Source organism: Sylvia atricapilla, chromosome W, assembly GCF_009819655.1.
Source record: "Sylvia atricapilla isolate bSylAtr1 chromosome W, bSylAtr1.pri, whole genome shotgun sequence".
Lineage (NCBI taxonomy): Eukaryota > Metazoa > Chordata > Aves > Passeriformes > Sylviidae > Sylvia > Sylvia atricapilla.
This window is the reverse complement of record NC_089173.1, coordinates 19,664,310-19,692,036: the sequence shown is the minus strand read 5'-3', so window position 1 is coordinate 19,692,036 and position 27,727 is coordinate 19,664,310. Positions and strand designations below refer to the sequence as shown.

The 27,727-nt window shown below is 45.6% G+C and overlaps 1 protein-coding gene across 1 annotated transcript; it reads right to left on the bottom strand.

Annotated features, from left to right (window-relative positions):
- Positions 1-62: 62 nt before the first annotated feature.
- On the bottom strand, positions 63-26,737 carry LOC136373433 (uncharacterized). Its single transcript, XM_066338332.1, is given in 9 exon segments — positions 63-306; positions 10,030-10,655; positions 10,657-10,946; positions 10,949-10,997; positions 10,999-12,456; positions 12,603-12,801; positions 13,504-13,508; positions 22,679-22,813; positions 26,507-26,737. Coding segments are annotated over 9 exon segments (3,237 nt in total).
- Positions 26,738-27,727: the final 990 nt, after the last annotated feature.

The window sequence follows — 27,727 nt, the reverse complement described above, 5'->3', positions numbered from 1 at the left end:
ATTGGAACATCGATGGAGCTGGAGCTGATGCTGGCAGTGTTGCAAGGGTTTCCTTTCTGGGGCTAGTAGTAGGGCGGTGACTCTGGTTTCCTCTGTGGGGGTCTCGTGTATCCATCAGTGATATGCTTCCTTGGGGCTGTTTGAGCCTTGTTTGCTGGCTCGGTGGGGTCACAGTGGCTGCAGAAGCGGGGCCGGGACTGGGACCAGGGTCCGGCACTGTGGCATTGGTATTTCCTGATTCTGGTGTATTTCCAGTTGTGACGTAGCTTTGGCATCCGGGCATCTGTAGTGACATATCCTCGGGCCCTAGTCACAAATTGCAGCAGCAAATGGGCATGTTCAAGGGAGGCAGGATTGTAGGTGCAGTTTTGCAGCCAAGCCAGTCAGCTTCAGGCAGAGGCAGCCCGAGGGTTTCTGTGGCAATGAGGGGCATGTGCGGTCCCAGCACGGGCTGCTCAGGTAACTGCGTGGGCGCAGAGAGTGTGGGCAGTGGGTGGCTGTCCCAGGGGCCGCAAGGCACTGTGGCGCAGCCCCCAGGCACCTGCCCAACATGGCAGTGCGGTTTGGCATGGCACAGCAACTTGGGGCAACCACGGGGCAGTCTGGTACAGCAGCGCGGGGTGGCTTGGGTTTAGCTGCTCAGCAGAACTCCTCCATGCCCCCATGGCTCTGCCTCTTTCTGGGGCCCTGCCACGTGATGGGGTTGCACAGTTCAGCACACTGCCATGAGGGGCTCTGTCTCATGGCAGGACTCTTCCACCCGCTGCGATTCGGCTGCTTCCCCCGGCTCCGCTGTCCACTGGGGCCCCACCACACGGCAGGGTTGCACAATCCAGCATGCTGCTGCCTGCCACAGTTTGTCCATCCCCCCCAGCTCTGCCGCTTGCTGAGGCCCTGACATGGGGCAAGGTTGCACAATCCAGCTCAGCAAAGGCACAGCACTGGCGCAGGGTGCCTGTTTACCACAGTGCGATAGCGCAGGGTGGCCATTTCATCTGGCAGCTATCCTCCAGGCCCTTGGCAGGGTGCGTACGCCTCCTGCTGCCTCATCTGGCACCCAGTTCTCACCATGCATCTTCACATCTAACTGCCTCAACAAGTCCAAAATAAGTTTCCAGGGCTGTAGAACCTTAATGGCACTTTCGTTGCCTTTAGAAGCTGCTTTAATTATAAGTCTGCCATTCTGCACCCAAGTATTTATATCAAGTACTTCCTCTTTGGTTGTGTCCGACCCATGGTTCTTAGCCCAGGTTAGCAAGGCTAATAAAGCCTGCTCCTTATAATTTATCCCCCATTCCTGAAGAAAACGAGTCCATACCTTCACAGCTGGGTGTTCTTCCACCAAGATACACCCATCCATGTCTTTGGCAGTGGTTTTCTTCTATTTTCAGGGATATTTATAAAGGAATCCGGATTTGAGTGGTTTTTTACTGCAGAAGGCTTTGCTCACCTTTTGATTTTTCACCTTTCCGCTTCTGGTTAGGCTCTGTTCACCATTGTCTGTCTGTCCCGCTCTTGCACGCAAAAATGGCTACGTCAATCACATTGGGGTCACCACATATTACATTACGGTCATTGGTTGGAGACACACATGACAGGACTCACCGAGGGTCGGCAACAAACAGCCCAGTTTATTGTTCAGAGCCCTCTTTTATAGGGGGTTCAAAACTCCCAAGCTAGAACAGCTGATTGCTTGGGGTCTCAGCACTGCCCAGCTCTCTGGCCAATGATATGTCTGCATACAGGGTTGAAAAGGATTGACTGGGGTTCCCTGTTTGGGTTCAAATCCATCCCATCATTGCTCACCAGGGACTTGTTTACTTCTAGGCTGGTTGAGTTTGGGGGTCTGTTACACGCAAATTAATCTTTGCAGCTACAGACCGGCTGCAGCCATGACACCACCAGCATCACCTGCTCCTTTACCCTCCAACCACCAAACCAAAAATATCTGCCACAGGAACTGTGCCCGTCACACTGTCCCCCCTGGTTTCAGCTGGGATAGAGTTCAGTTTTTCTTAGTAGCTAGTACAGTGCTGCTTTAGATTCAGTATGAGAAAATTGTTGATAACACACTTGTTTTAGTTGTTGCTAAGTGGTGCTTACCCTGAGTCAAGGACTTTTTAGTGTCTCATGCTCTGCCAGTGCAGAAGTACATAACAATCTGTGAAGGACCATGCCTAGAACAGCTGATCTGAACTGGCCAAAGGGATATTCCATACCATAGAATGTCATGTTCAGTATACAGAATCACAGAATGGTTTGGGTTGGAAGGGACTTTAAAGATCATCTAGTTCCTACCCCCACCCCATCCCCCCTGTGCCATGGGCAGGGACACCATCCACTAGATCAGGCTGCTCAGAGCCCTGTCCAGCCTGGTCCAGAACACTTCCAGAGATAAGGCAGCCACAACTTCTCTGGGCAATGTTTCAGTACCTCACCACCCTCACAGGGAAGAATTTCTTCCGATTATCCAATCTAAATGTACCCTCCTTCAGTTTAAAGCCATTACCCCTTGTCCTATCACTACATGCCTTTGCAAACAGACCCTCTCCAGCCCCTTTTAGGTACTGGAAGGCTGCTACAAGGTCTCCCTGGAGCCTTCTCTTCCCAGGTTGAACAGCCCAAACTCCCTCAGCCTGTGTTCATAGGAAAAATGCTCCAGTCCCTTGATTATCTTCAAGTCCTCCTCTGGACTCGGTCCATCGGGTCCACATCCTTCCTATGTTGTGGACTCCAGAGCTGATTACAGTACTCCACGTGGGGATCTCACAAGAGCAGAGTAGACAGGAAGAATCACCCCCCTTGACCTGCTTGCTGGTCATGCTGCTTTTCATGCAGCCCAGGGTACACTTAGCCTTCTGGGCTGCCAGAAAAAATGCTGAGATATGTTGAGCTTCTCATCCACCAACATCTTAAAAGTCCTTCTCCCCAGGGCTACACTCAATTAATTCTTTGCCCAGCCTATATTTGTGCTTGGAATTGCCTTCACCCAGGTGCAGGATCTTGCAATTGGCCTTGTTGAACTCTGAGGTTTGCACAGACCCACCTCTAAAGTCTGTCAAGGTCCTTCTGGATGGAATCCCTTCCCCGAAGCATGACAACTGCACTACACAGCATGGTGTCATCAACAAACTTGCTGAGGGTGCAATCAATCCCACTGTCCATGTTACCAAGAAAGATGTTAAACAGCACCAGTTGCAATACCAACCTCTGAGGAACACCACTCATCACTGGTCTCCACTTGGACATTGGGCCCTTGACAGCAAGTCTTTGAGTGCAACCATCCAGCCAAGTCTTTCTTTTATTGCCAACTGTAGTGGGTTTACCTTAGCTGGATGCCAGGTACTCACCAAAGCCTCTTTTTCACTCCTCTCCACAGTTGGACAGGGGAAAGAAAATAGAACAAAGATTTAATGAGTTAAGGACCAGGAGAGATCACACCTCGAATATCATAATGGGAAAAACAGACTCTAATTAGAGATGATATCCCACGGGGTCACAGTGTCCTCTCAGGCATCCACCTGCTCCGGTGTGGGTCTCTTCTGCAGGCTGCAGATGCATCTCTGCATCCCCATGTATCTCCATGGGCTGCAGGGGCACAGCTGCTTCACCATGGTCTTCACCACAGGCTTCAGGAGAATCTCAGCTCTGGCACCTTGGGCACCTCCTCCCCCTCCTTCTCCACTCACCTTGATGTCTGCAGAGTTGTTCCTCTCACATGTTCTCATCCCGCTCTTCTCTGGCTACAATTACAACTGTGCAGTAACTTTTTCTTTATTTATAAATATGTTATCACAGATGAGTTACCACCATTTCTGCTTAGCCTAGACTTGATCAGCAGTACATCTGTCTTTGGAGCTGCCAAGCATTGGCTCTGCCAAACATGGAGAAAGCTTCTCAAGCAAGTCCTTCCGCTACCAAAGATTTGCCATGCAAACCCAATACAATCACATACCTATAGAAGCCTCTTGTTACCTTTGAGGTTCTTGGGCAGATTTACTTCTTATAGTGCTTTAGATTTCCTAACCACATTCCTAGCTGCTCAGACAATCTAAATTCCTCCCAGGCTACATGTCCCTGCTTCCATCCTCTGTAGAATTCTCTTTTGTGTTTAAGTTTGTCCATCAGTTCCTTCTTCATCCATGCAAGCTGTGGTTGGATAGGGACAGGCGCTCAGAAGATATCGGTTGTAACGGAAAGAGCAGAGAACACTCCAACCCCCCAAGATAAGCTATCACCCCCAGAATGTAACCTACTAACAACGTGCTAGTACTTTTCCATTCTCCCTACTAACTCAGGAAGTGTGGCAAGACCCCTCTGATGTAGTGAAGAACCCTAGAGTATTTAAACTGCATGTTTGAGATAATAAATGCTTGTAACCGTCCACCACATTGGTGTAAGCGTGTTACTATGCCCGAGCGACACACAAGCATGTGGGCGCCGTGCTGTCATTCCTAGACCAGGCCACCGCCTTTGCAGAAAAGAAACAGCAACAGCAAGCCTCCTGGCATTTTTGCTTGATTCCCTCTTCATTAGGATGCATTGCTCTTGAGCTTAGAGGAGGTGATCCTTGAACATCAACCAGTTCTCTTGGACCTCCCTTCCAGGGCTTTATCCCATGAGACTCTACCAAGCGTATCCCTGATGAGACCAAAGTCTGCTCTCCTGAAATCCAGAGCAGTGAGCTTGTTGTGCATCCTCCTTGCTGCTGCTCTAAGGTTCTCGAACTCCATCTATTCATGGTCACTGCAGCCCAGGCTGCCCTCGAGCTTCACATTACCCACCAGTCCCTTCTTGTTGGCAAGAACAAGGTCCAACATAGCACTTCCCCTTGTTGGCTCCTCTATCACTTGGAGAAGGAAGTTGTCATCAACATATGTCTGTAAACTCTTGGATTGCTTGTACCCTGCTGTGGTATTGTCCTTCCAGCAGATACTGGGGTGGTAAAAGTCACTCCCTCTCATGAGGACCAGGGCTTGGGAACTTGAAGCCACTTCCACCTGTCTGTAGAGGGTCTTATCAGTTTGGTCTTCCTGGTTGGGTGGCCTGTAGCAGACCCTCACTATAATGTCACCTGCCCCTGCCCTGAACAAGTGCAGAATCCAAAAAAAAAACTAGTAAAAATTTGGAAAACACATCTGTCACTGTTGAGGGTTAGGATTTTTCCTTCTCTTTTTCTTTCTTTCAGGGAATTTTGTCCCATTTGTTACCTAGGAGATGATAACGACAGGTACTTAAGAGACAAAAGAAATGGCCAAAGCGGGGACGTTGGCTACTCTCTTAGCTGAGGGGTTTTCTCCTGGGAAGGGCAGAGATACTGAGATTTTGGCTGGGGGGTGAGGGGCTGGGCTCAGTTTTTCTCTCTCTCTCAGGGACTGGAGTGGAGACAAGTGGGGTTTAATGCTGGACAGTTGCTGCCCAGAAGATTGGCTACCACTGTGGAGCCTTTGTCCTCCCACTGCTTGTCATACCGTGGGTGAGTGTACTAGTTTGAAAGCAAACTAGTGGGAGATCCCAAGTCAGAAATACAATTTAATAGGAAAATGAAAATCAATGCAATATTACAAAAACACTGACAGAGTCAGAATACAACTTGACACACTGTTGATTTGGCATTGGTAGCAGTTCGATTAAATGGTGATTGAATTGGGACCATATTAACACCTGACCTCACTGGAAAAGGACCCTCATCATCTACTCGAGTGCCCCAGGGGAAAACCCAGGACCCAGAGCCCCTCCTCCCTCCAAGGGAGCCTCTCCTGGCTGCTTTCAGGAGCTCAGCTGCCGCTGCTCAGCTCCGCTGTCTTCTGCCACTACTTTGGGTTTTTCACTACACTTTTGTTGCCCGGAACGAAGTTAAAACACAAACTAACAAGGAGTCAGTTTATGTCGTGCTTTATTCGGGGGCCGGGGACCTGGGGACCAACGTCCCAAATCAGGATTCCCAAAGATCCTCATCAAGACTCAGGTTTTTATACCTTTTTACAAAGATTACAAACAGAAAAATTTTTGATAAAGCAATGACGTTCAGCTACTAGGTAACAGGCTTCTAAAGTAATAAATTCTACATGCTTGTCTTATTTAAAACTATAGGTTAATTACCAAAATTTACCTTCCCCCGTCACTAGACCCCCTCCTAGTAATATTTCAAACTTTAAGACGGTTTTCCCTTTCAGCATGTTCTTCATGCTTTGCTAATCCCTTTGATTATTGTTTCCACAGACCCAGCATATTCCCAGGCTACCTTCCCAAGGCCTAGTGCCCTAATGCTAGCCAAGAAGCCTTAGCATAACTACTGCTATACGATTTTCTGATATTTTGGTAACATTTCCCCCCTTTTGAGCATTCTTCAAAAATCTTCTTTGCAAGGATGCTCAATTCTTCAAGATGTGGTTTCAACATACGGCAGGGGAGCAGTTCTTCTAGAAGTTGGAGCCATTACTTCACTTCGGGTTACTGCTTTCATGATCTTTTGGGTATGAGTTCTTTCCTGGATAATCATTCCCAGAAGGCACTTGTATGAGATTACTACTACAATAATGATTATTACAATCATGATCATATATTGTATCACTGAAGAGATCCAAACAGAGATCTGGATTCCAAATGAGCTAAATAAAGCTCCAACCCAATTATGTTCTGCCTCCTTTTCTACCTCCTGGACTTTTGATTCAATTTGGTCTAATTGGCTAATATCCCTCTCTACTTCGGTAGTCACATTTGGGATGTGTATACAGCAATGGTCATCCTTACCCTTCAAATACCCACACACCCCATGTTCCTTGAGTAATATCATATCCAATGCCATACGATTCTTTACTGTCATCCTCGTGGTTGCCTGTAACTGCAAATTAAAATCCTTGAATCCTTTTTTTGTGACTGCAGCCAATCTTTCGGTTTGTCCCATTAACTTATATAACATTTCCCTATTACGATAAGTTGAAATTTGGGCAAACAAAGATTCTAATACCCACCTGAATTTTACTCCTCCTGATGGTTCATGCCACTCATCCTCAGGACCTAACTCATCTCCGGTTTCTCGTCGGGTCCGTCATTTCATTTCCTCACTTGTTAATTCTGACTGTCTCCAAAATGGACATCAAGTAGGTACCCCTAAGGTTATCTGAGTGACAGGACCATCTATGGGCATGTGAGTAGTCCATTGTCCATGTCCCATAATCCAAACTAAATTCCCTGGGCTCCTAACCATTATATTTTTGCAATCCAATTGATTTGTCCCTTTTAAGGTTCCTTTAATAGTATGGTTATATCCTCGACATTCACATCCCCATTTCAATAATATTAACACCGGTACTAACCCGATTTGGTGTTCTGGACTATCACATGTAAACACTTGTGTGCAGTTCCAATTCCCTAATTGCTCCTTCCCTTTCCGATGAGCCGAGTCTCCCCTTACGACCCTCCCATGAGTTTGATTTTTCAAACCTTTCCATTCTATACATCATCCTATGTCCCCTAAGTAACTATATGTCTCCAGTAAGCTTGGTCCCCAAATGGCCTGCCAATTTTCCCACTGAACTTTATTTTCTTGACATACCATTTCATAATAATGCTCTACAATAGATTGATCAGTTTTCCGGATCTCATCATATTCACACCATCCCACGTCCTTAAATCTACCTATCTTTGTAAAAATCGAATTTGGAAGTGCTTTACAATCTGCACGTTGTCCTGGAGTTGACCACTGTTTCCGAACCACCGTCAGCCGTTCTACCGTTTTAGTTCGATTGTGTAATTCATTCCTACATTCCCGGGTCCCGTTCTTTACCATGGTTGGCATATTCGTCACAGGGATTACTCCCCATGGTATAGGATCTCCAGCAACGTGTGGTAAAGGTAGACAAGCCGTAATGGTTGTTACATTCTGAATTTGACCAAAATCCCTTATGAGTCCTACCACCAAATTTTCCTGATCAGCACTTCTGACTAAATGGTCAATTTCTGGTGTTTGTTTAGTCACTTTTGTCTCCGTCTCCCAGATAGACACGGTTATTGTCCCCATCCCCCACCATTCATCATGGGCTATCCAACAAATGTAATTTCCTTCATCTACCCCCCCCGCACATCCTTGATAGTCAGAGTCAACAACTCCGGTCTTTCCTGTAGTTTGTATTTTTCCCCAGAAACCAAATTTCTCTTGAACCACCATCCGTAATCCGAAAACTTTCTTCCCGATTCCAAGTTACAACTGAGAATGACATCTCTCCCTCTGACAGCTTTATAGACACTATGTTGAGGGCGTATCCCTACATTTGTATGTGGTCTGGCTTCCACTTTCCTTAACCCATAATTTCCATTAGTCTCACAGGACACTACACACAAATATTGTTCTTCTGTCTCCCCTATTCGAGGATTAGTGATATTCAACCATCCCTCTCCTGTCATTCCTTCCAACCACCAGCTTGTCTCTTTTGTTTGACTTTCCTATCCTTGTGTTTGATTCTGTTTCTACTATTTGACCTGTATCTTCCACCTACAAATCTTTTCTAACCTGAACATACAGCTTATCCGCAACGGAGGGCCATCCCATATATCTACTCGGGTACTTACGGGTATTACTGATATTGGATAATCTCCGACCGCTGCCTCATCCTCAGCCAAAACCTTTACTTCAAAATCCCCATATGCAAAACTGTTTCTTATCCAAACGATACAAGCAAATTGACCACCTTGATGTCTCTGAATGCCAGGTATTTGAAGGGTAGTATTTTCTCTTTGCTGATTCTCGTCCCAAAATTTTGTGACTCCGTCCTTTATTACCTTTCCTGATCGTCTCCATCCGGCAATTATGTCAGTGAATCCATCTCCCTGATTGTCAGAAAATAGACACGTTGATTTCAGAGTAGCATTTTCAGGTATTACCACTAAAGGCTCAGGAACATCCACTACCACAAAAGCATTTGACAGATTTGCAATATACAAAAACACAGTTATCAGTGTTTTGCTCTGAACACCATTCGGGTAGCAGATAGTGGTTGCACCTCCCATTTCGACGGGGCCTTCTTTACACGGGTATAGTGTATCCAACTGTCGATCCCTTCGACCTTCACTGCGGTGTAAGTTGTCATTATCACCTGGTGAGGACTGTCCCATGTTTCTTTTAATGGCTCAGCGTTCCAATTCTTCACATACACCTGATCTCCGGGAACAATGTCGTGAACAGGATTTTCCAACGGCGATGGGCGGTTCCACTGCAGAGCTCCTCGGATGGCTGTAAGAGTTTTGTTTAGTGACAGCACATAGTTCATCAACACTTGATCTCCTACCAAATGAGGGTTTCCCTGATAGGTGGATGCATGGTAAGGTTTGCCATACAGAATCTCGTATGGGCTTACACCAACTTTCTCCCTCGGTTTGATTCTTATTCTTAGTAGGGCCAGTGGTAAAGCTTGTGGCCACTGGATTTTGGCTTCCTGGCATATTTTCTTGATCTGCCCTTTTAGTGTCTGATTCATCCTCTCTACCTGTCCACTCGATTGAGGCCTCCATGGAGTATGTAAGTTCCACATGATTCCCAACATCCTAGCTATCTCCTGCACAATTCCTGCCACAAAATGAGGACCCCTGTCTCATGATAGCCCTAATGGCACCCCAAATCTAGGGATTATTTCTCACAATAACGTTTTAACTACTTCTTTAGCCTGATTTGTTCTGCAAGGGAAAGCTTCTGGCCATCCCGAAAAGGTACACACATAAACCAACAAATATTTATACCCCTGTGCTTTAGGTAACTCAGAAAAGTCTACTTGCCAATAGTCTCCAGGCTGTGGTCCAATTTGTATTTTACCCATCTGCACCTGTTTTCTTACCACCGGATTGTTCTTAATACACAAAGGGCACATAGCATTGATCCTTTTAGCCATTGTTAGCATCTGGTTAGAGATTATCTCATTTTTCAAGAATTTTGTCAGCGCCTCTGCTCCCCAATGGCATTTATTATGTTCTATTTCCAAAACTGTTTTCATGATCCTCTGAGGCAGTACCACCTGTCCAGTAGAAGTTACATACCATCCTCTTAAATTTTTCCGAGCTTGAACAAATGCTGCCAATTTTTCATCATCTGGCGAGTAGAGGGGTCGTTGATCCATAAACGGTGTGGCTGGATTGGTTCGTGTGGGCAGTAATACCAACTGAGTCCATACCTCTCGGGCTGCCTGCTTGGCCATCCAGTCTGCCAACCGGTTCCCTTGGAATGCTTTCCCTTCCTCGTTTCGGTGTCCTCTCACATGCATCACCGCAACAGCCTGTGGCTTATGAATAGCTTCTAAAAGAGCTTTTACTTCTTCCCGGTGTTTAATTAATGATCCTTGGGAATTCAGCAGGCCCCTCTCTTTCCAAAGGGCACCATGTACATGTACCACCCCAAAGGCGTATTTAGAATCTGTCCATATGTTTACCCTCTTCCCTTGACTTAATATGAGAGCACGTGTTAGGGCCCAGACTTCAGCCTTCTGGGCCGAGGTCCCAGGAGGCAAAACTTTAGCCTCTATCACTTGTTGCAAGGTGACCACCGCATACCCAGCATACCTGGTTCCATTCTCTACAAAGCTTGATCCGTCCGTGAACAGTTCCCAATCGGGATTCTCCAAGGGCTCATCTTTTAAGTCCTTTCGGCTGGCATATACTTGCTTCAATGACTTCCACACAGTCATGTGCCAGTTCTCCAGTTTCCTCTTCTGCTCTTAAGAATTCTGCTGGGTTAAGATGATTAGTCGATTTTAATTCAATATCATCCTACTCTCTCAGCAATGCCTGGTATTGTAACATCCGGCTTGAGGATAACCAATGCCCCCCTTTTTGTTCTAAAACAGTCAACACCATATGGGGAACGTATACCTCCATTTTTCTTCCAAGAGTTAATTTCCTGGCTTCTTGTATCAATAGTACTGTTGCGGCCACTGCTCTCAAGCATCCTGGCCATCCAGCACTGAGTCAAGTTGTTTGGAAAAGTATCCTACCGGGCGTTTCCATGATCCCTAATTTTTGGGTGAGCACTCCTAATGCCAAATTCTGCCTCTCGGTCACATAGAGTTGAAAATCTTTATTGAGGTCAGGCAATCCCAGTGCCGGAGCTTCTCTCAGTGCCTGTTTGAGGGACTGGAATGCTTTTTCCTCAATCTTGCCCCATTTCAGTTCGGGATTTTTCACAGCCTCGTAGAGAGGTTTGGCCTTTAATCCAAAATCAGGGATCCACAACCTGCACCACCCCACCATTCCCAAGAATGACCTCAATTCTTGATGATTTTGTGGGGTCGGGATAGCACAGATAGTCTGAATTCGATTGACCCCCAACTTACGCACTCCTTGAGAAATTTCACATCCTAAGTAGATAACTTGTGATCTTACCAGTTGCGCTTTTTCTTTGGACACCCGGTATCCAGCCTGACCTAGCATGTTCAGCAGATCGATGGTCAACTTCAAACAAATCTCCTTATCTGCAGTAGCGAGAAAAATATCATCTACATATTGCAAAATCACAAATGAGAAAGGTGACTCCTTTACCTGTGTTGTCTTCCATTCTTCTAATTCCCGAGCCAATTGATTCCCAAATATTGTAGGTGAGTTTTTGAATCCTTGAGGCAGACGACACCAAGTGAGTTGTTTCTTCCTCCCTGTCTCTGGGTCTTCCCACTCGAAAGCAAAATATTTCCTGCTTTGAAATGCTAAAGGGATGCAGAAGAACGCGTCCTTTAAATCAATTACTGAGAACCACTGAAATTTTTCTGACACAGATGTTAACAAGGTATAAGGATTAGCCACCACTGGATGAATGTCCTTAGTGATATTATTAATGGCCCTTAGATCCTGGACTAACCTATACTTACCATTTGGTTTTCTTACTGGGAAAATGGGAGTATTAAACTCAGATTCACATTCCTGCAAAATACCTATGGTCAGGAATTGGGATATCATCGGGGCCACTCCTTTCTTTGCTTCCAATTTTAAAGGATATTGCTTTATTCTTACCGGGCTGGCTCCTTCTTTTAATTCCACTACTACTGGTTGTGCAGCCTTAGATTTTCCCAGAATACCTGTTTCCCATACCCAGGGGACCACAGCCAACTCTATTTCTTTGGGGACTTCTACTGACTCCACTTCCCTAACCAAAAACAATTTAGATATGTTTTCTTCTGGTATTTCTAATTTCGCCCTTCCTTTTTCAAATGTTATTTTTGCTTGCAACACAGACAGCAAGTCCCTTCCTAATAAAGATTCAGGGCTATTGGGCATATACAAAAACTGGTGGTCAAATTCTTTCCCCCCAAATTTAATGTCCACAGGTCGCAAAAATGGTCGTTCTTCTATTTGACCTGTTACCCCAACCACTTGGATTTTAGAATCACTTAATGGCCCGACTTGTGTGTTTATAGCTGAGTATGTGGCTCCCGTATCTACCCGAAATTCCAGTGGTTCCCCCTCTATTTCTAAAATTACCTTTAAATCTCGGTCTAGTCAGCTTTGGTTCTGATAGCTTCCCATCATAAAGGCTTGAGCGACACCTTGCGGTCCTCTTTGGAAAGGACTCCCGTCACTCAGTTGGCCCGGACTCCCCATGGACACCACCCCGTTATCTCCCATACCTCCATTAAGGGGGCATTCATTCTTCCAATGTCCTCGATTTTTGCATAGGGCACACTGGTCAAATCCCAGTCTCGATCGTCCCCCAGTCTGCCCTGCCATTCCAAATCCCCCTCTCCCACCATTTGCCACCATACCCATTCCTCTTCTGCCCCTACCACGGCCTCTTCCTCTCCCTCGGAAAGTTCCTTCAGCAGCTTGCTGCAACACAGCCAACATGCTAGCTTGCTGTCTTTTAGCAGTTTCCTTTTCACGATTATTATACACCTTCCACGCCACTTCCAACAATTTCTCCAAATTCCGAGTTTCTTCCCCTTCCAACTTTTGTAATTTCTTCCTTATATCCTCCTGTGACTGTCCTAAGAATATCAATGCCAGCTGTAACTTCCCTGATTCCTCCTCTACTTCTAAATTAGTAAATCGCCTAGCAACCTCTTTCAACCGTTCCAGGAAAGCCGATGGGGACTCGTTTTTTTCCTGCCACACTGAATACAACTTTGACCAATTTAATGTTTTCGGGATCCCCGCCCGTACCCCTTCAATCAATAATTCCTGGTAAGCCTTCAACCTCTGGTATCCTCCGATCGAATTGGGATCCCACTCCGGATCCTCCCTGGGCACTAAATCATTTAAAGTGCCATCTGCTACTCGCAATCGTAGCATTTCCCGAGCCTTTTCAGACATTACTCTAAATACCATTTCTTTCTCAGTGGAGTCCATAACTGTATCTAACAATACCTGCAAATCATTCTAGTCAGGGTTTTGAGTCTTTATAACCATTTTTACCACTCGTGCAACCCGATCCGGGTCCTCGCGATACGAACCAGCTGATTGTTTCCAAATCATTAAATCATTTGGGGAAAAGGGCACTTTTACCATTATCCTGTCCCCCTGCGGTCCTACCGCTTCTCGCAAAGGAGCCATCAAAGAGGGTTGTACCATCCTCCCCCCTTTCCCTCCTACCCGACCTCTCCTGGTCCTTTCCGATAAAGGAGTTCTAGGCTTTTCCTTTTCCCTCATTTTCTCTCTACCATCCTCTTCCTCTGAATCTCCCTCGTCTGAAGATTTCAGAGGAGGAGCACTGGGTGCTACCAGCATTGAAACATCCTCCTCAGGTTCTTTGAATGTGATAGAACAGCACTTACAATTTTCCCTGCTTTTACAACCTAAACATTTGTCATCTGCAGTAACGTTCAACACCAACAAACCACACTCTTTCTGCCACTCCGGCTTTCCTTGCAAATAATAAAACAAATCCAAATACGGTATCTCATCCCATTTCTCATTATTCCGCAAAAAGTGCATCAAAGGAGTAATAATATCAGAATTCAAAGTACCATTCCGGGGCCATTGCATTCCCCCAGTCTCATATTGTGGCCAAACATGATTACAATAGTCCATTAATTTCTTTTTGCACAGTTCTTGCCCAAAATTACCCACTTTCCAATTTTTCAGTAAGCATCCAAGCGGAGAATCATCGGGGATCTCCATACCTACGGACGCCAATGCTTTGAAGTTTTTAAAGGGCATCATGACACACTTAATCAACAAACACTCACTCACAATTTTATTATCTCACTCACACAACTTGATTATTCCACCAATTCCACCAATTCTTGCCTTTTCTCGTCACTACGAGCGGCAAGTGCTGGTCCTGCACAGCTTCCTTGCCGTGTCTTACGGCCAGCGCCTAGGCTTTTACCACAACCACAGACGTCTTTTTTTTACCCAGCCCTGCGGGAATTACTCTCCCGTCTTATAGGGCGACACCCTTATTAGAGGAATAAAGTGATATGAATAAAATGTAAGAGATTCCCATTTTCTTACACAGTCTGTCATTTGTTAAAAAGTTGTACTGTTTCAAATATTATGCCAGTTGTAAACCGGTCTGTTAAGCTGTTTGTACCAAAGTTTGTACCCTCAAACATCTTATTCCAAGTTGTATACCCCCTCTAAAACCCCGGGGTCCCCCCCCCCCCTTCCGTCGGGCTAGGCTGTCGCCGTTCCCTGCCGGCTCCTCGAACTGCCGGCCCCGCCTAATAGGAAAATCCAAGGACTTCCATGGTGCACCGCTCCAAAACCGAAGTACAGTTGCCGGCAAACGGACCCAAAAGCCGCGACCCAGCACCAAATCCAGGTAAAAAGGGAGGCACTACAACACCGAGAAGACCCTCAGCTACCTAAAGACTGAATTCTGCTTCTGCCGCCTCGCCACGACCACAAAGGGACTGGGAAGAAGTGACGCCCCTAGACCACACGAGCCCAGTTGGGTTGCCGGGAATTCCCGCGAGACCGGAACCCCCGACTCTGCTGCGGGGAGAGCAGCAGATTCGCCTGACACCTGATCCTCAGCGGCGACAGGAGCGAGGGCGGCGACAGGAGCAGCGACGGCGCAGGCGACCCCTCGAGTTCCCCCTTTAAAGAGCTGACTAATAAAGGCTTTTCAAAGGAGCAGGTCTCCTGGCCCAGTTTATAACAATTTGGGGGCTCGCCGGGATCTAAGCCACGCCCAGAAGAGGACCAGGACGGGAAGGCGCAGCCCGACCTCGGACCTCCTGGACAGCTGGACATCCCGGACCAGAGGACAACGCTCGCCAGCCTCGCGGGACGCCACTGAGCAGCATCGGTAAGAATAACCGGTGGCGGGAGTGGAGACGAGCGAATGTGGAGTGAATGGGGGGGGGCCGGCAGCTCGGACCCCCCAAAGCAGGAAGCGAGTGAACTGAGAGTGACTGAGGCGTCTCTAGGGGCATAGGCGCCCCCCTCCGGACGTGCGGAGGAGAGAGTGAGTGGCACGTCAAAGCAGTGGGTGACAGAAAAGGCTTGGGCCAATTTCAAGCGTGCAACAGGGCTCGAGCAGTGTAAAGCACGCACCACACTGGCTGAGGCTACGGCCCAGAGCGTCTGAGTACCGGCTGGGGTAGCAAAGATAAGCTGCTTTTGGGGTGCTTTGGAGACTGGCTGGGGTAGCTGTCGGGGTGCTGGGACAAAAGAGTCTGCATTGGTCGGGGGTACCCAGAGAAGAGGTACGCTGTCCGGGTGCAGAGGAGTAAGAGTTAGGGGAGTCCCAGAGTGTGAGGGACTTTTAGGTAGGGGTAGTGGCTGAGGCCCTAAGAGCGGGTCACCAGGCTACCTGTGGGGCATTCCGAGCACTGGCAGGGGTAGTGCCCAGACCCTAGGAGAGGGTCCCTGGGGCTACTTACGAGTGTTCAAAAAGGGAGTGAGAGTTAAAATTTGGGCTGCCCGCCTTTAAACTTATGTGTGTGTAGGGGCACCTTAAAGAAGTTTAGTTAAAACAAAGTCAGATAATTTTGCTTTGTATTGCCCTGAAGTAAAGTTTCTGTCAGGGTAAGAGCACTGTAGTTTTTATTTGAAACCCAGTGAAAATGGGGGCATACATAAGTAGAGTGGAGCCAGTTGAGAAGAAGAGAGAGAAAAAGATAAGAAATATTCCACCAGACAGTCCAATAGGACAAATGTTAGAACTATGGGAGGTTGATGAGGCCACTAAAAGCTTAGACAGAATCAAGATGATCCATTATTGCATAGAAGCTTGGCCTAACCTAAATTTACCTGCAAAATGGCCATGGTGTGGAACTAGAGACCCCTGGATGTGTTCACAATTAACTCAATACTTGAAATCTCGAGGAGATTCAAGTATTGAACAGATACCCTATGCTATCTGTTGGCAAAAACAAGTAGTCAAAAATAAAACAACAAAAATATGTAAGTTACAGCAAGGGAAACAAGGGAATGAAAAGCAGAAGAACCAAAAAGAAGCTAGCCATAATTGGGACCCCTTAGAACATTTGCCTCCTCCTACAGTTTATCCCGAAGTAATCCTCCAACCTCACCTAAAAATCATACCTTCCCAAACTGTAATCCCTGTTCCTTCCCCAGCTTACCCCCCTCCAATTTATAACCCCTCTTACCCTCTGCCATTCCCTAACACTGGTCTAACCTCCTCTCCTTCACCATCCACAATCCCTGCACCCCCTCACAGCTGGGAGTTAGGTCTGGCACCTAACAATGCATCCTGTCAGGCAATAAAAAACCCAGAAAGTTACCCTTACAGTAACACCAGGTCAAAAACCAAACTCTTTCCCCTAAGGAGGTCCCATTGGGTGGGGCAGTTGGAGGAATAGGATTTGTCAATACACCTTTAACAGCGTCAGAAGTCAGAAGTTTTAAGAAAGAGCTGGGGAATCTAGTTGAAAACCCAGTGAGAATTGCCAACCAGATTGACCAGTTTTTGGGCCCAAATATTTATACATGGGGAGAACTAAACTCCATCTTAAATATACTATTCAATCCAGACGAGGTTCGGCTGGTTAGGGCAGCAGGGATGCGCATCTGGGAAAGAGAAAACCGAATGGGCCCACCCGGTGACCAGAAGTTGCCAATAGCTGACCCAGGGTGGGACCCAAACAGAGGAGAAGAGAGGAGAAATATGGAAGATTATAGAAACCTAATGATAAGAGGTATTAAAGAATCAGTTCCTCAGAGTAGCAACACCAAATTAGCTTTTAACAGGATGCAAGAGAAAGATGAAACCCCAGCAGCCTGGCTGAGCAGGCTCAGATGGAATTTCCAGCAATATTCTAATTTGGATCCAGATAGCCCAGAGGGACAGATATTATTAAAGTTACAATTTGTCACAAAATCCTGGCCAGATATCAAAAAAAAACTTGAAAAGATGAAAGACTGGCAAGACCGAGAAATAAATGAATTATTAAGGGAAGCCCTAAGAGTATACCTTAAGAGAGAAAAAGAAAAAACAAAGGCAAAAACCAGGATTATGGTAGCCGTGGCCAGGGAAAGTGTAAAGGATCTCAGAAAGGATACTAAGAGTAAAAGAAACACAAAATCTTTACCAGGAAAGGTAAGAGAAAGGAACCCACCACCTTGGGATACTCTTCAGAGACCAGGAGAGACCCGAGCCTGTTATTATTGTGGAGAAATAGGACACTTTAAGAAACATTGCAAAAAAATGTCATTTAATGAGACTGTCATGAGGGAACAAGAGGCATTAGAAAAATTATTGAGGAAGGAGGTCAAGGAGGATTGGGGGTGTCATGGGCTCTATGCGTTAGGGGACCCCATGAAACATCAAGAAGGGCCCATAGTAAATTTTGAAGTAGGTCCCCAACATGAAGAGTTTGAGTTTTTAGTGAATACTGGTGCAGATAAATCATGTATTAACCAACTTCCAGCTAAAATTGCGATTAAAAGAAAGACATGTGGAGTCCTAGGAGCAGAAGGGGAGCCTTTCGAGGCTTCAGTTATAAAAAATGTAGAAATTAAAGAAAATTCCAAAAGATGTGTCACTAATTCGATATATCTACCCAAAGTAGACAGTAGCCTGCTGGGAAAGGACCTGCAAGTTCAGTTAGGAGTAAGGATTCTTCCTAGAAAAGGAAGAATGGTGCTACAAATCATGAGGCTGACTGTTAGAGACTTAGGAGAAGTCAAGCCAGAAGTCTGGGCCGAGGAGGGAAAATATGGATATTTAGATATCCCACCTATAGAAATAAAAATGCAAGAAAATACGCCTCCTATAAGGGTCAGGCAATATCCTATTTCTCTGGAAGGGAAAAAAGGACTAACCCCAGTTATAACCCATCTACTCACAGAAAGAATATTAGAACCTTGTACGTCACCCCACAACACCCCTATTCTGGCTGTAAAAAAAGCAGAAAATAAGTTTAGATTAGTGCAAGACCTAAGAGAAGTAAACAAAAAAACAATTACCAGGCACCTGGTGGTACAAAACCCCTACACACTCCTGAGCAGGATCCCTAAAGAACATTCCTGGTTTACTGTAGTAGATTTAAAAGATGCTTTTTGGGCCTGTCCTTTGGCAGAAGGAAGCCGAGATTGGTTTGCTTTCGAATGGGAGTGCCCTGAAAGTAAGAGAAAGCAGCAACTAAGATGGACTCGTCTTCCTCAAGGGTTCCCTGAAAGCCCAAACCTTTTCGGGCAAGCCCTAGAAGAGTTACTAAGGCAGTTTATCCCTAAAAATAATGTACAAATCCTGCAGTATGTAGATGACCTCCTAATATTGGAGAGAGAGAAAGATGAAGTGAAAAAAAACAGTATTAATCTCCTAAATTTTCTAAAGGAAAAAGGCCTCAAAGTGTCAAAGAACAAATTACAGTTTGTAGAATCACAGGTCACATGCCTCAGACACCTCATCGGGGAAGGGTGTAAGAAATTAAGCCCTGAGAGAATCTCAGGTATACTCTCAATCCCAGCTCCAACCACAAAAAGAGATATAAGAAAATTATTAGAACTATTTGGTTATTGCAAGCTATGGATAGAAAAATATTCCCAAAGTGTTAAATTTCTCTATAAAAAGTTAGTCCCACCTGAACCTGTAAAATGGACAGATAAGGATGAAGAACAATTGAAAGACCTAAAGACAAAATTGTCTTCAGCCCCTGTCCTGAGTCTCCCAGACCTTAAGAAAAAGTTTGACCTATTCATTAACTCTGGAGGGGGAATAGCTTATGGAGTATTAACCCAAGAATGGGGAGGACACAAAAAGCCTGTCGCATATCTTTCCAAACCTTTGGATCCAGTTGCAAGAGGGTGGCTGGCTTGCCTCCAGGCTGTAGCAGCCACAGCTGTTCTTGTAGAAGAAGCACAAAAACTGACACTGCAGGGAAAAATCATTGCACACACACCCCATGATCTCAGGACAGTGTTGATCCAAAGGGCTCAACAATGGCTGACTGACTCTAGAATTTTAAAATATGAAGTGATTTTAACCGGCACCAGTGATTTGGAGCTAATCACATCAAAAAGTCTAAATCCTGCCCAGATCCTCTCAGGGGAACCCACACCAAACTTAGAGCACAATTGCCTGGAAATCATAGATTTACAAACAAAAGTAAGGGAAGATCTTGAAGATACACCTCTACCATGTGGGAGGGTGCTATTTATTGATGGATCATCTAGGATGACAGAGGAAAAGAGAATATCAGGCTATGCAATAGTCGAAGGTACAGAAAAGGACAATTTAAAAGTTATAGAAAAAGAAAAACTGCCCCCCCATTGGTCTGCCCAGTGTTGTGAAGTCTATGCCCTCAAGAGGGGATTAGATTTATTAGAACAAGACCAAGGTACAATCTACACAGACTCAAGATATGCATTTGGAATAGTACACACATTTGGAAAAATCTGGGAAGAAAGAGGCTACCTAAATTCAAAGGGGAAAAATCTGATACATAAAGAATTAATTAAATTTGTATTAGAATCTCTTATGAAGCCCCAAGAAATAGCAATTGTACATGTCAAGGGACATCAAAAAAAGTACACATTTGAAGGAAAGGGCAACCAAGTAGCTGATCAAGCAGCCAAACTAGCAGCTCAAAGGCTGGGAGAACCAATAAAAATTCTTACTTTAAATGATGTACCAGCTAACAAAGTTAGTGAACCCATATATGATGAAAATGAATTAAGAGAAATAAAAAAGTTAGGTTTACACCAAGGGAAGCGGGGGGAATGGCTGACCCCAGATGGAAGAAAATTCCTAAATAAAGCAATAGCTCGAAAAATGCTGGCAGAAATCCACAGCCTAACACACTGGGGCACCCAAAGGTTGTGTGATCATTTCCTGAGAGAACACCTATGTGTTAGAATCTATAACCTGGCCAAAGCAGTTACTGAAGGATGCCTAATTTGTCAAAAAGTAAATCAAAAAGTAATAAAAAAGCCCACACCAGGAGGAAGACAAATAGCATTAAGACCCTTTCAAAGCATACAAATAGACTTCACAGAAATGCCTCCAATACAAGGACATAAGCATCTTTTAGTTATAGTTGATCACTTAACGCATTGGGTGAAAGCCTTCCCTACAAAAAGGGAAACAGCACAAGTAGTAATAAAGATACTACTAGAACACATCATCCCCCGATATAGACTGATAAATAACATCGTTTCAGACAGAGGCCCCCACTTTGTAGCACAAGTCCTGCATGATATTGTTAAAGCCTTAAAAATGAAATGGCAGTTACATACACCCTGGCATCCTCAAAGCTCAAGAAGAATTGAGAGAATAAATAAAACCTTCAAAAATGTATTAACTAAATTAATAACAAAAACTGGAATGAATTGGCTAAAATGTTTGCCCCTAGCACTCTTGAAAATCTGAGTTCGACCAAGGTCAGACATAGGGGCTTCACCATACACAACTATCCCGAATAAAAAGACCATTGCCACTTCCCAGTGACTCTGATACCCCAGCAAAGACTCCCTCCAAATAGACCCAGACACACTTAAAATAACCTTCAAAAGACAACCAAAGCCCAATTAGAAACAAACAAACAAAAAAAAAACCAAAAAAAAAACAAAACAAAAAAAAAAAAACCCGTTGTTCAAAATCTTTCCAAGTTGTTATCAAAAACTGTCATTTAAAAATGTTCTCTGTAAGTTGTTCTAAGTGTTAAGCTGTTTTAAAAAGGTTGTGATAATAATATCATTACAGATCTCTTATAGGGCACACCACAGAAAGCCTAATCAAAAACTGAACAAGTGGGGGCACACTGAAAGAAACTCCATAAGGCCAGCTAAATAACTTCCCAACCCAAGAGGCAAGACCAGGTGAGATCGAGATAATGGTTCATACTGGACTCTTGGGAGGACTAATTATAGTCCTATTGATGAGCAAACCCACCGAAGGAGCATGCTCTAAGAATGACTATCCCACTTCCCTAACCCAAGAGGCAAGACCAGGTGAGATCGAGATAATGGTTCATACTGGACTCTTGGGAGGACTAATTATAGTCCCATTAATAAGCAAACATGCCAAAGGAACATGCTCTAGGGGCTACCATCTCATCTATGATGAAGAGAATCTGCAGTCCCTTATAAGAGTTCACACTCATGTGAGTCCCACGTGTTTTAATATAACCCAAGTAAAAAATAAAAAACAATATTGGATGGCAAAAATTGCTGCAACGTTTATGCAGCACCTAACGAGAGAGTGCCCTATAAGAGAATTGTTTTACCAAAAAAAAAAAAAAAATTAGACAATCCAAAGGGAGTTGCAAATTTAATAAAAGAAAAGCCACTGAATGAAATTGATGAACCCCTTAATAAAAACTTACCTATTGACTTATTTATTGTAATAAGCATCCTTGCCAGCTTTCTACTCCTTCCCTGCATATTCCCCTGTTTAATTCGAACTGCAACCATTCAAGCAAGCCCCAAACCTACTGAAATAAAACTAGAACCCCAAACTGAAGAACTGAATAAAGCCAAAAGAATATATAACCAATACCAGAAATTAAAAAAGATATACTCCCATGAATCAAAACTGCCAATTGATGCGGGCAAAGGCCCGATCAAAGAAATAGAGGGGGGACTGATATGAATAAAATGTAAGAGATTCCCATTTTCTTACACAGTCTGTCATTTGTTAAAAAGTTGTACTGTTTCAAATATTATGCCAGTTGTAAACCGGTCTGTTAAGCTGTTTGTACCAAAGTTTGTACCCTCAAACATCTTATTCCAAGTTGTATACCCCCTCTAAAACCCCGGGGTCCCCCCCCCCCTTCCGTCGGGACTAGGCTGTCGCCGTTCCCTGCCGGCTCCTCGAACTGCCGGCCCCGCCTAATAGGAAAATCCAAGGACTTCCATGGTGCACCGCTCCAAAACCGAAGTACAGTTGCCGGCAAACGGACCCAAAAGCCGCGACCCAGCACCAAATCCAGGTAAAAAGGGAGGCACTACAACACCGAGAAGACCCTCAGCTACCTAAAGACTGAATTCTGCTTCTGCCGCCTCGCCACGACCACAAAGGGACTGGGAAGAAGTGACGCCCCTAGACCACACGAGCCCAGTTGGGTTGCCGGGAATTCCCGCGAGACCGGAACCCCCGACTCTGCTGCGGGGAGAGCAGCAGATTCGCCTGACACCTGATCCTCAGCGGCGACAGGAGCGAGGGCGGCGACAGGAGCAGCGGCGGCGCAGGCGACCCCTCGAGTTCCCCCTTGAAAGAGCTGACTAATAAAGGCTTTTCAAAGGAGCAGGTCTCCTGGCCCAATTTATAACATAAAGCACTTGTCGGGCTTACCTCACAGTCGTCCGTCAGGCGCGGGGTCGGGCACGGGTTGATGTCTCCCCAGAAATCACCTGGTGCCGGCGTGGAGTTGATCAGCTCGCGAACCGCCCCAGCAGCCTTCGGAGTCCTGCCGCGGTCGCCAGAAAACTGTTGCCCGGAACGAAGTTAAAACACAAACTAACAAGGAGTCAGTTTATGTCGTGCTTTATTCGGGGGCCGGGGACCTGGGGACCAACGTCCCAAATCAGGATTCCCAAAGACCCTCATCAAGACTCAGGTTTTTATACCTTTTTACAAAGATTACAAACAGAAAAATTTTTGATAAAGCAATGACGTTCAGCTACTAGGTAACAGGCTTCTAAAGTAATAAATTCTACATGCTTGTCTTATTTAAAACTATAGGTTAATTACCAAAATTTACCTTCCCCCGTCACTAGACCCCCTCCTAGTAATATTTCAAACTTTATCTTTAAGACGGTTTTCCCTTTCAGCATGTTCTTCATGCTTTGCTAATCCCTTTGATTATTGTTTCCACAGACCCAGCATATTCCCAGGCTACCTTCCCAAGGCCTAGTGCCCTAATGCTAGCCAAGAAGCCTTAGCATAACTACTGCTATAAGATTTTCTGATATTTTGGTAACACTTTAACCTGATACCCCGTGTCTTCCCGACTCCCTGTGGTTCCTGCTACAGCTGCAGTTTCTGCTACATTTTGTTTGCCACCTCCAGGGTCTGCTTGCCTCTGCCATTCCAGCCTGCTGCTCTGAGGTTCCTGCTAAAGCCCATCTTGCCACTCAGAGGCGCACCAGGACTGGCTGCTTCTGTGGGTTTGTAAAGGAAGCCCCTTTTCTTTCTCTTCTTGCTGGCTCACCCATCATTACAGTGTTGAGAGAGGAGGCTGAGCTCAAGCCACAATGCCCTCTGCAGCTGTGGGGGAATCATCGCACCTGCCCTGCCCCACTGGGAGCCAAAAGCATCCCTGCCAGCTGTGACTATAACTACACCAAAGGGGAAAGTGCCTGACAGCTGAAAGAAGGCTGCTATTTGGTTTCTTTTTTTTATTTGTTGTTGCTGCTGTTGTTGTTGTTGTTTGTTTGCCTTGGTATATATAGTCTAGTAAAGAACTGTTATTCCTTTTCCCATATCTTTGCCTGAAAGCCCTGTAATTTCAAAGTTATAATAATTTGGAGGGAAGGGAGTCATATTTTCCATTCCAAGGGAAGCTCCCACCTTCCTTGGCAGACACCTGTCTTTCAAACCAAGACAGTCACCCTGGCAATTCTAGAGAGACACAAATCCCTGCAATATGCTGGGCCCTGGCCCAGGCCTACCGAGCCCTGCTAACCACTCACTGCTCTCAGGGAGACAAGAAGGACTCTGGATCTGACAACAGGACAATAGGCCGTGCAACTACTCCAACCCCTGTGACAGGCCTTGCAGCTGAACCAGAGAACCAACATGTGCCGGTATCAGTTGCCCCTACACAGAAGAAATGTACAGAGGTCAGCTCATAAAAGAGTTTAGTAAAGGAGGAGAAGGAGGGAGGGCGAAGAGGATGAAGCAGCAGGACCATCACAAGTGCCATTCACAGGAACAGGAGTAAGAGGAAGAACAAGTGGTAACCACCATTCAAGCTCTATCCTTAAATGAGCTGCAGGAGACATGAAAAGATTTCAGCTGTCATCCAGGCGAGTGTATTATTACTGCCTGGCTGTTCTGATGCTGGGATAACAGAACTAGCAGTTTGGAAATAGAGGGTAAGGAAGTCAAGCAGCTGGGATCATTTGCTAAGGAAGCAGGCATTGACAAAGCAATGGAAAAAATGACACAAGCCCTCAGTCTCTGGAGGCAACTCCTATCAAGTGTGATGGAAAGGTATCTCTAGAAGGAAGATATTCCATGTCTCCCAGGCAACTAGACTGCAATTGAGAAAGGTATCTTACACCTGAGGGAATTAGCCATGTGAGAGATGATTTATTATGACCTGGACAATGTGTAATTACACAAAGATCCAGACAAAGTCCTATGACTACAACCCATGAAGTGGACATGTGTACAGAGCACAACAATGGTGCATGACAACCCATTAACAACATTAATCTGGAAAGACAACACACCACTAACAGTGGATGAAGTGGTTCACCATCTCCAGGAGTATGAAGACAGTATTTCTTCCTCCCTCATATCAGCTGTGAAAAAACTGTCTGATAAACTGACCCAGGAGTTCCAGCAATTAAGAGATATCACAAAATGGATAAGGTTGGAAGGGACCACCAGTGATGTCATCTAGACCAGCCTCCCTGCTCAAGCAGGATCATCCCAGAGCACATGGCACAGGATTGTGTCCAGATGGTTCCTGAATATCTCTAGTGAGGAAGACTCCACAACCTCTCGGGGCAATCTGTTCCTGTGCACAGTCACATGCACAGTAAAGAACTTCTTCCTCATATTCAGGTGGAACTTCCTGTGCATCAGTTTCTGTCAGGAAAAAAATTAGGGAGGCCAAAGCTCAGTTTGAACTTAAAATGGCAACTTCTGTAAAGGATAATAAAAAATGTTTCTACAAATATATTAATGGTAAAAGGAAAGGTAAGGCCAACCTTTGCTCTCTATTGGATAAGGGAGGGAACTTAGTAACTGCAGATGAGGAGAAGGCAGAAGTGCTTAATGCCTTCTTTGCCTCAGTTTTCAGTGGGAAGATGGCTTGTCCTCAGGATAATTGTCATACTGGGTTGGTGGACAGTGTCAGGGAACAGAATGGCTCCACCATTATCCAAGAGGAGGCAGTCAGAGAACTGCTGAGATCCTTGTATACTCATAAAACTATGGGCCCAGATGGAATCCACCCCAGGGTGATGAGGGAGCTGGCAGATGAGCTTGCAAAGCCACTCTGCATCATTTACAATCAGTCATGGCTCACTGGTGAGGTTCTGGACGATTGGGAACCGGCCAATGTGACAGCCATTCACAAAAAGGGTAGGAAGGAGGATCCCAGTAATTATAGACCAGTCAGTCTGACCTCAGTACCTGGCAAGATAATGGAACAGTTTATACTGAGTGTCATCATGCAGCACCTACAGGTTGGCCAGGGTCTCAAGCCCAGCCAGCATGGGTTTAGGAGAGGTAGGTCATGTTTGACCAACCTGATCTCCTTTTATGACCAGGTGACCCACCTGGTGGATGCAGGAAGGGCTGTGGATGTTGTCTATTTGGACTTCAGCAACGCCTTTGACACTGTCTCCCACAGCATACTCCTGGATAAGCTGGCAGCCCATGGTTTGGACAGGAGCACTCTTTGCACCTCGAGTACTGTGTCCAGTTCTGGGCCCCTCAGTTTAGGAAGGACGTTGAGATGCCTGAATGCGTCCAGAGGAGGGCAACAAAGCTGGTGAAGGACTTGGAAAACAAGCCATATGAAGAATGACTGAGGGAGCTGGGGTTGTTTAGCCTGGAGAAAAGGACACTCAGAGGTGGCCTTATCACTCTATAACTTCCTGAAGGGTGGTTGTAGTCAGGTGGGGGTTGGTCTCTTTCTCCAGGCAGCAACTGATAGAACGAGAGGACATAGTCTCAGGCTGCGTCAAGGGAAATATAGGTTGGATATTAGGAAGAAGTTTTTCACAGAAAGAGTGATTAAATACTGGAATAGTCTGCCCGGGGAGGTGGTGTAGTCACCATCCCTGGACATGTTTAAAAAAAGACTGGATGTGGCACTCGATGCCATGGTTTAGTTGAGGTGTTAGGGCTGGGTTGGACTCGATGATCTTGAAGGTCTCTTCCAACATACACATTCTGTGATTCTGTGATTCTGTGAATGTCTTCCTGCCACCATTCCTTTACCCTGCTCTCCTGGGTCAGAGATCCCTGAGGGCTTGTCTTGTCAGTGCAGACTGATACAAAGGCAGCATTCAGTAACTCTGCCTTCTCTGCGTCCTCTGTCACAAGGGTCCCCCCTGGATTTAGTAATGAGCCCACATTATCCTTAGTTTTCCTTTTGCTGTTGTTGTATTTGAAGGAGCCCTTATTGTTGTCCTTAACATCCTTGGCCAGATTTAATTCCAGATAGGCCATGGCCTTCCTCATTTCATCTCCTTTCTACTTACTCTGACAACCTCTCTATATTCATTCCAAGTGGCCTGACCCTGCTTCTATCTCCTGTGTGTTTCCTCTTATGCTCGAGTAGTGACAGGAGTTCTTTATTCATCCACGCAAGTCTCTTGCCCCTTTTGCCTGACTTCTTGCTGATCATGAGGCATTGTTCTTGAGCCTGGAAGAAGTAGTGCTTGAATATTGACCAGTGTTCTTGGACTCCTCTTCCCTGCAGGGCCCATTCCCATGGGATTCTTCCAAGAAGATCGTTGAGGAGGCCTAAGTCAGCTTTCCTGAAGTCCATGGTTGCGATCATACATTCGCCCTCTTCCTCCTTGCTTGATACTGAACTCCATAATCTCATGGTCACTGTAGCCAAGGCCTTTATTGTTTATTAGTATAGGGTTAAGCAGCTTGTTGGGTTCTCCACCCCTTGTGTCAGAAAGTTGTCATCAGTGTTTTCCAGCAACCTTCTAGACTGTTTATGCTTCTCCCTCTTTGGTCCTATATCTCAGTGTATTGGGTCTAACTGAGATAGAGTTCATTTTTCCATAGCAGCCCTCACAGTGCTCTGCTTTGCATTGGTAGCTGGAAGGGTGTTGAGAACACATCGGCATTTTGGCTGCTGCTGACCAGCACTATCCCTCTAACATTCCTTCCTCCATCAAGGGGGCTGGGAGTGCGCAAAATCCTGGGAGGGGACACAACCAGGCCAGATGACCCAAACTAACCAAAGGGATATTCCATACCATATGACATCAGCTCAGATATAAAAGCTAAGAGAGAGAGGAGGAATGGGAGGACATTCGTTATTCTAAAATGTTTACTTTCTGGAGCAACCACTATGCGTGATGAAGCCCTGCTTCCTGGGAAGTGTCTGAACATGGCTTGATGATGAGAAATAGAGATTAACTTTTTCCTTTGCTTATGCACATGCAAACTTTTGCTTTTTTTCCTTTGCTTTAGTAAACT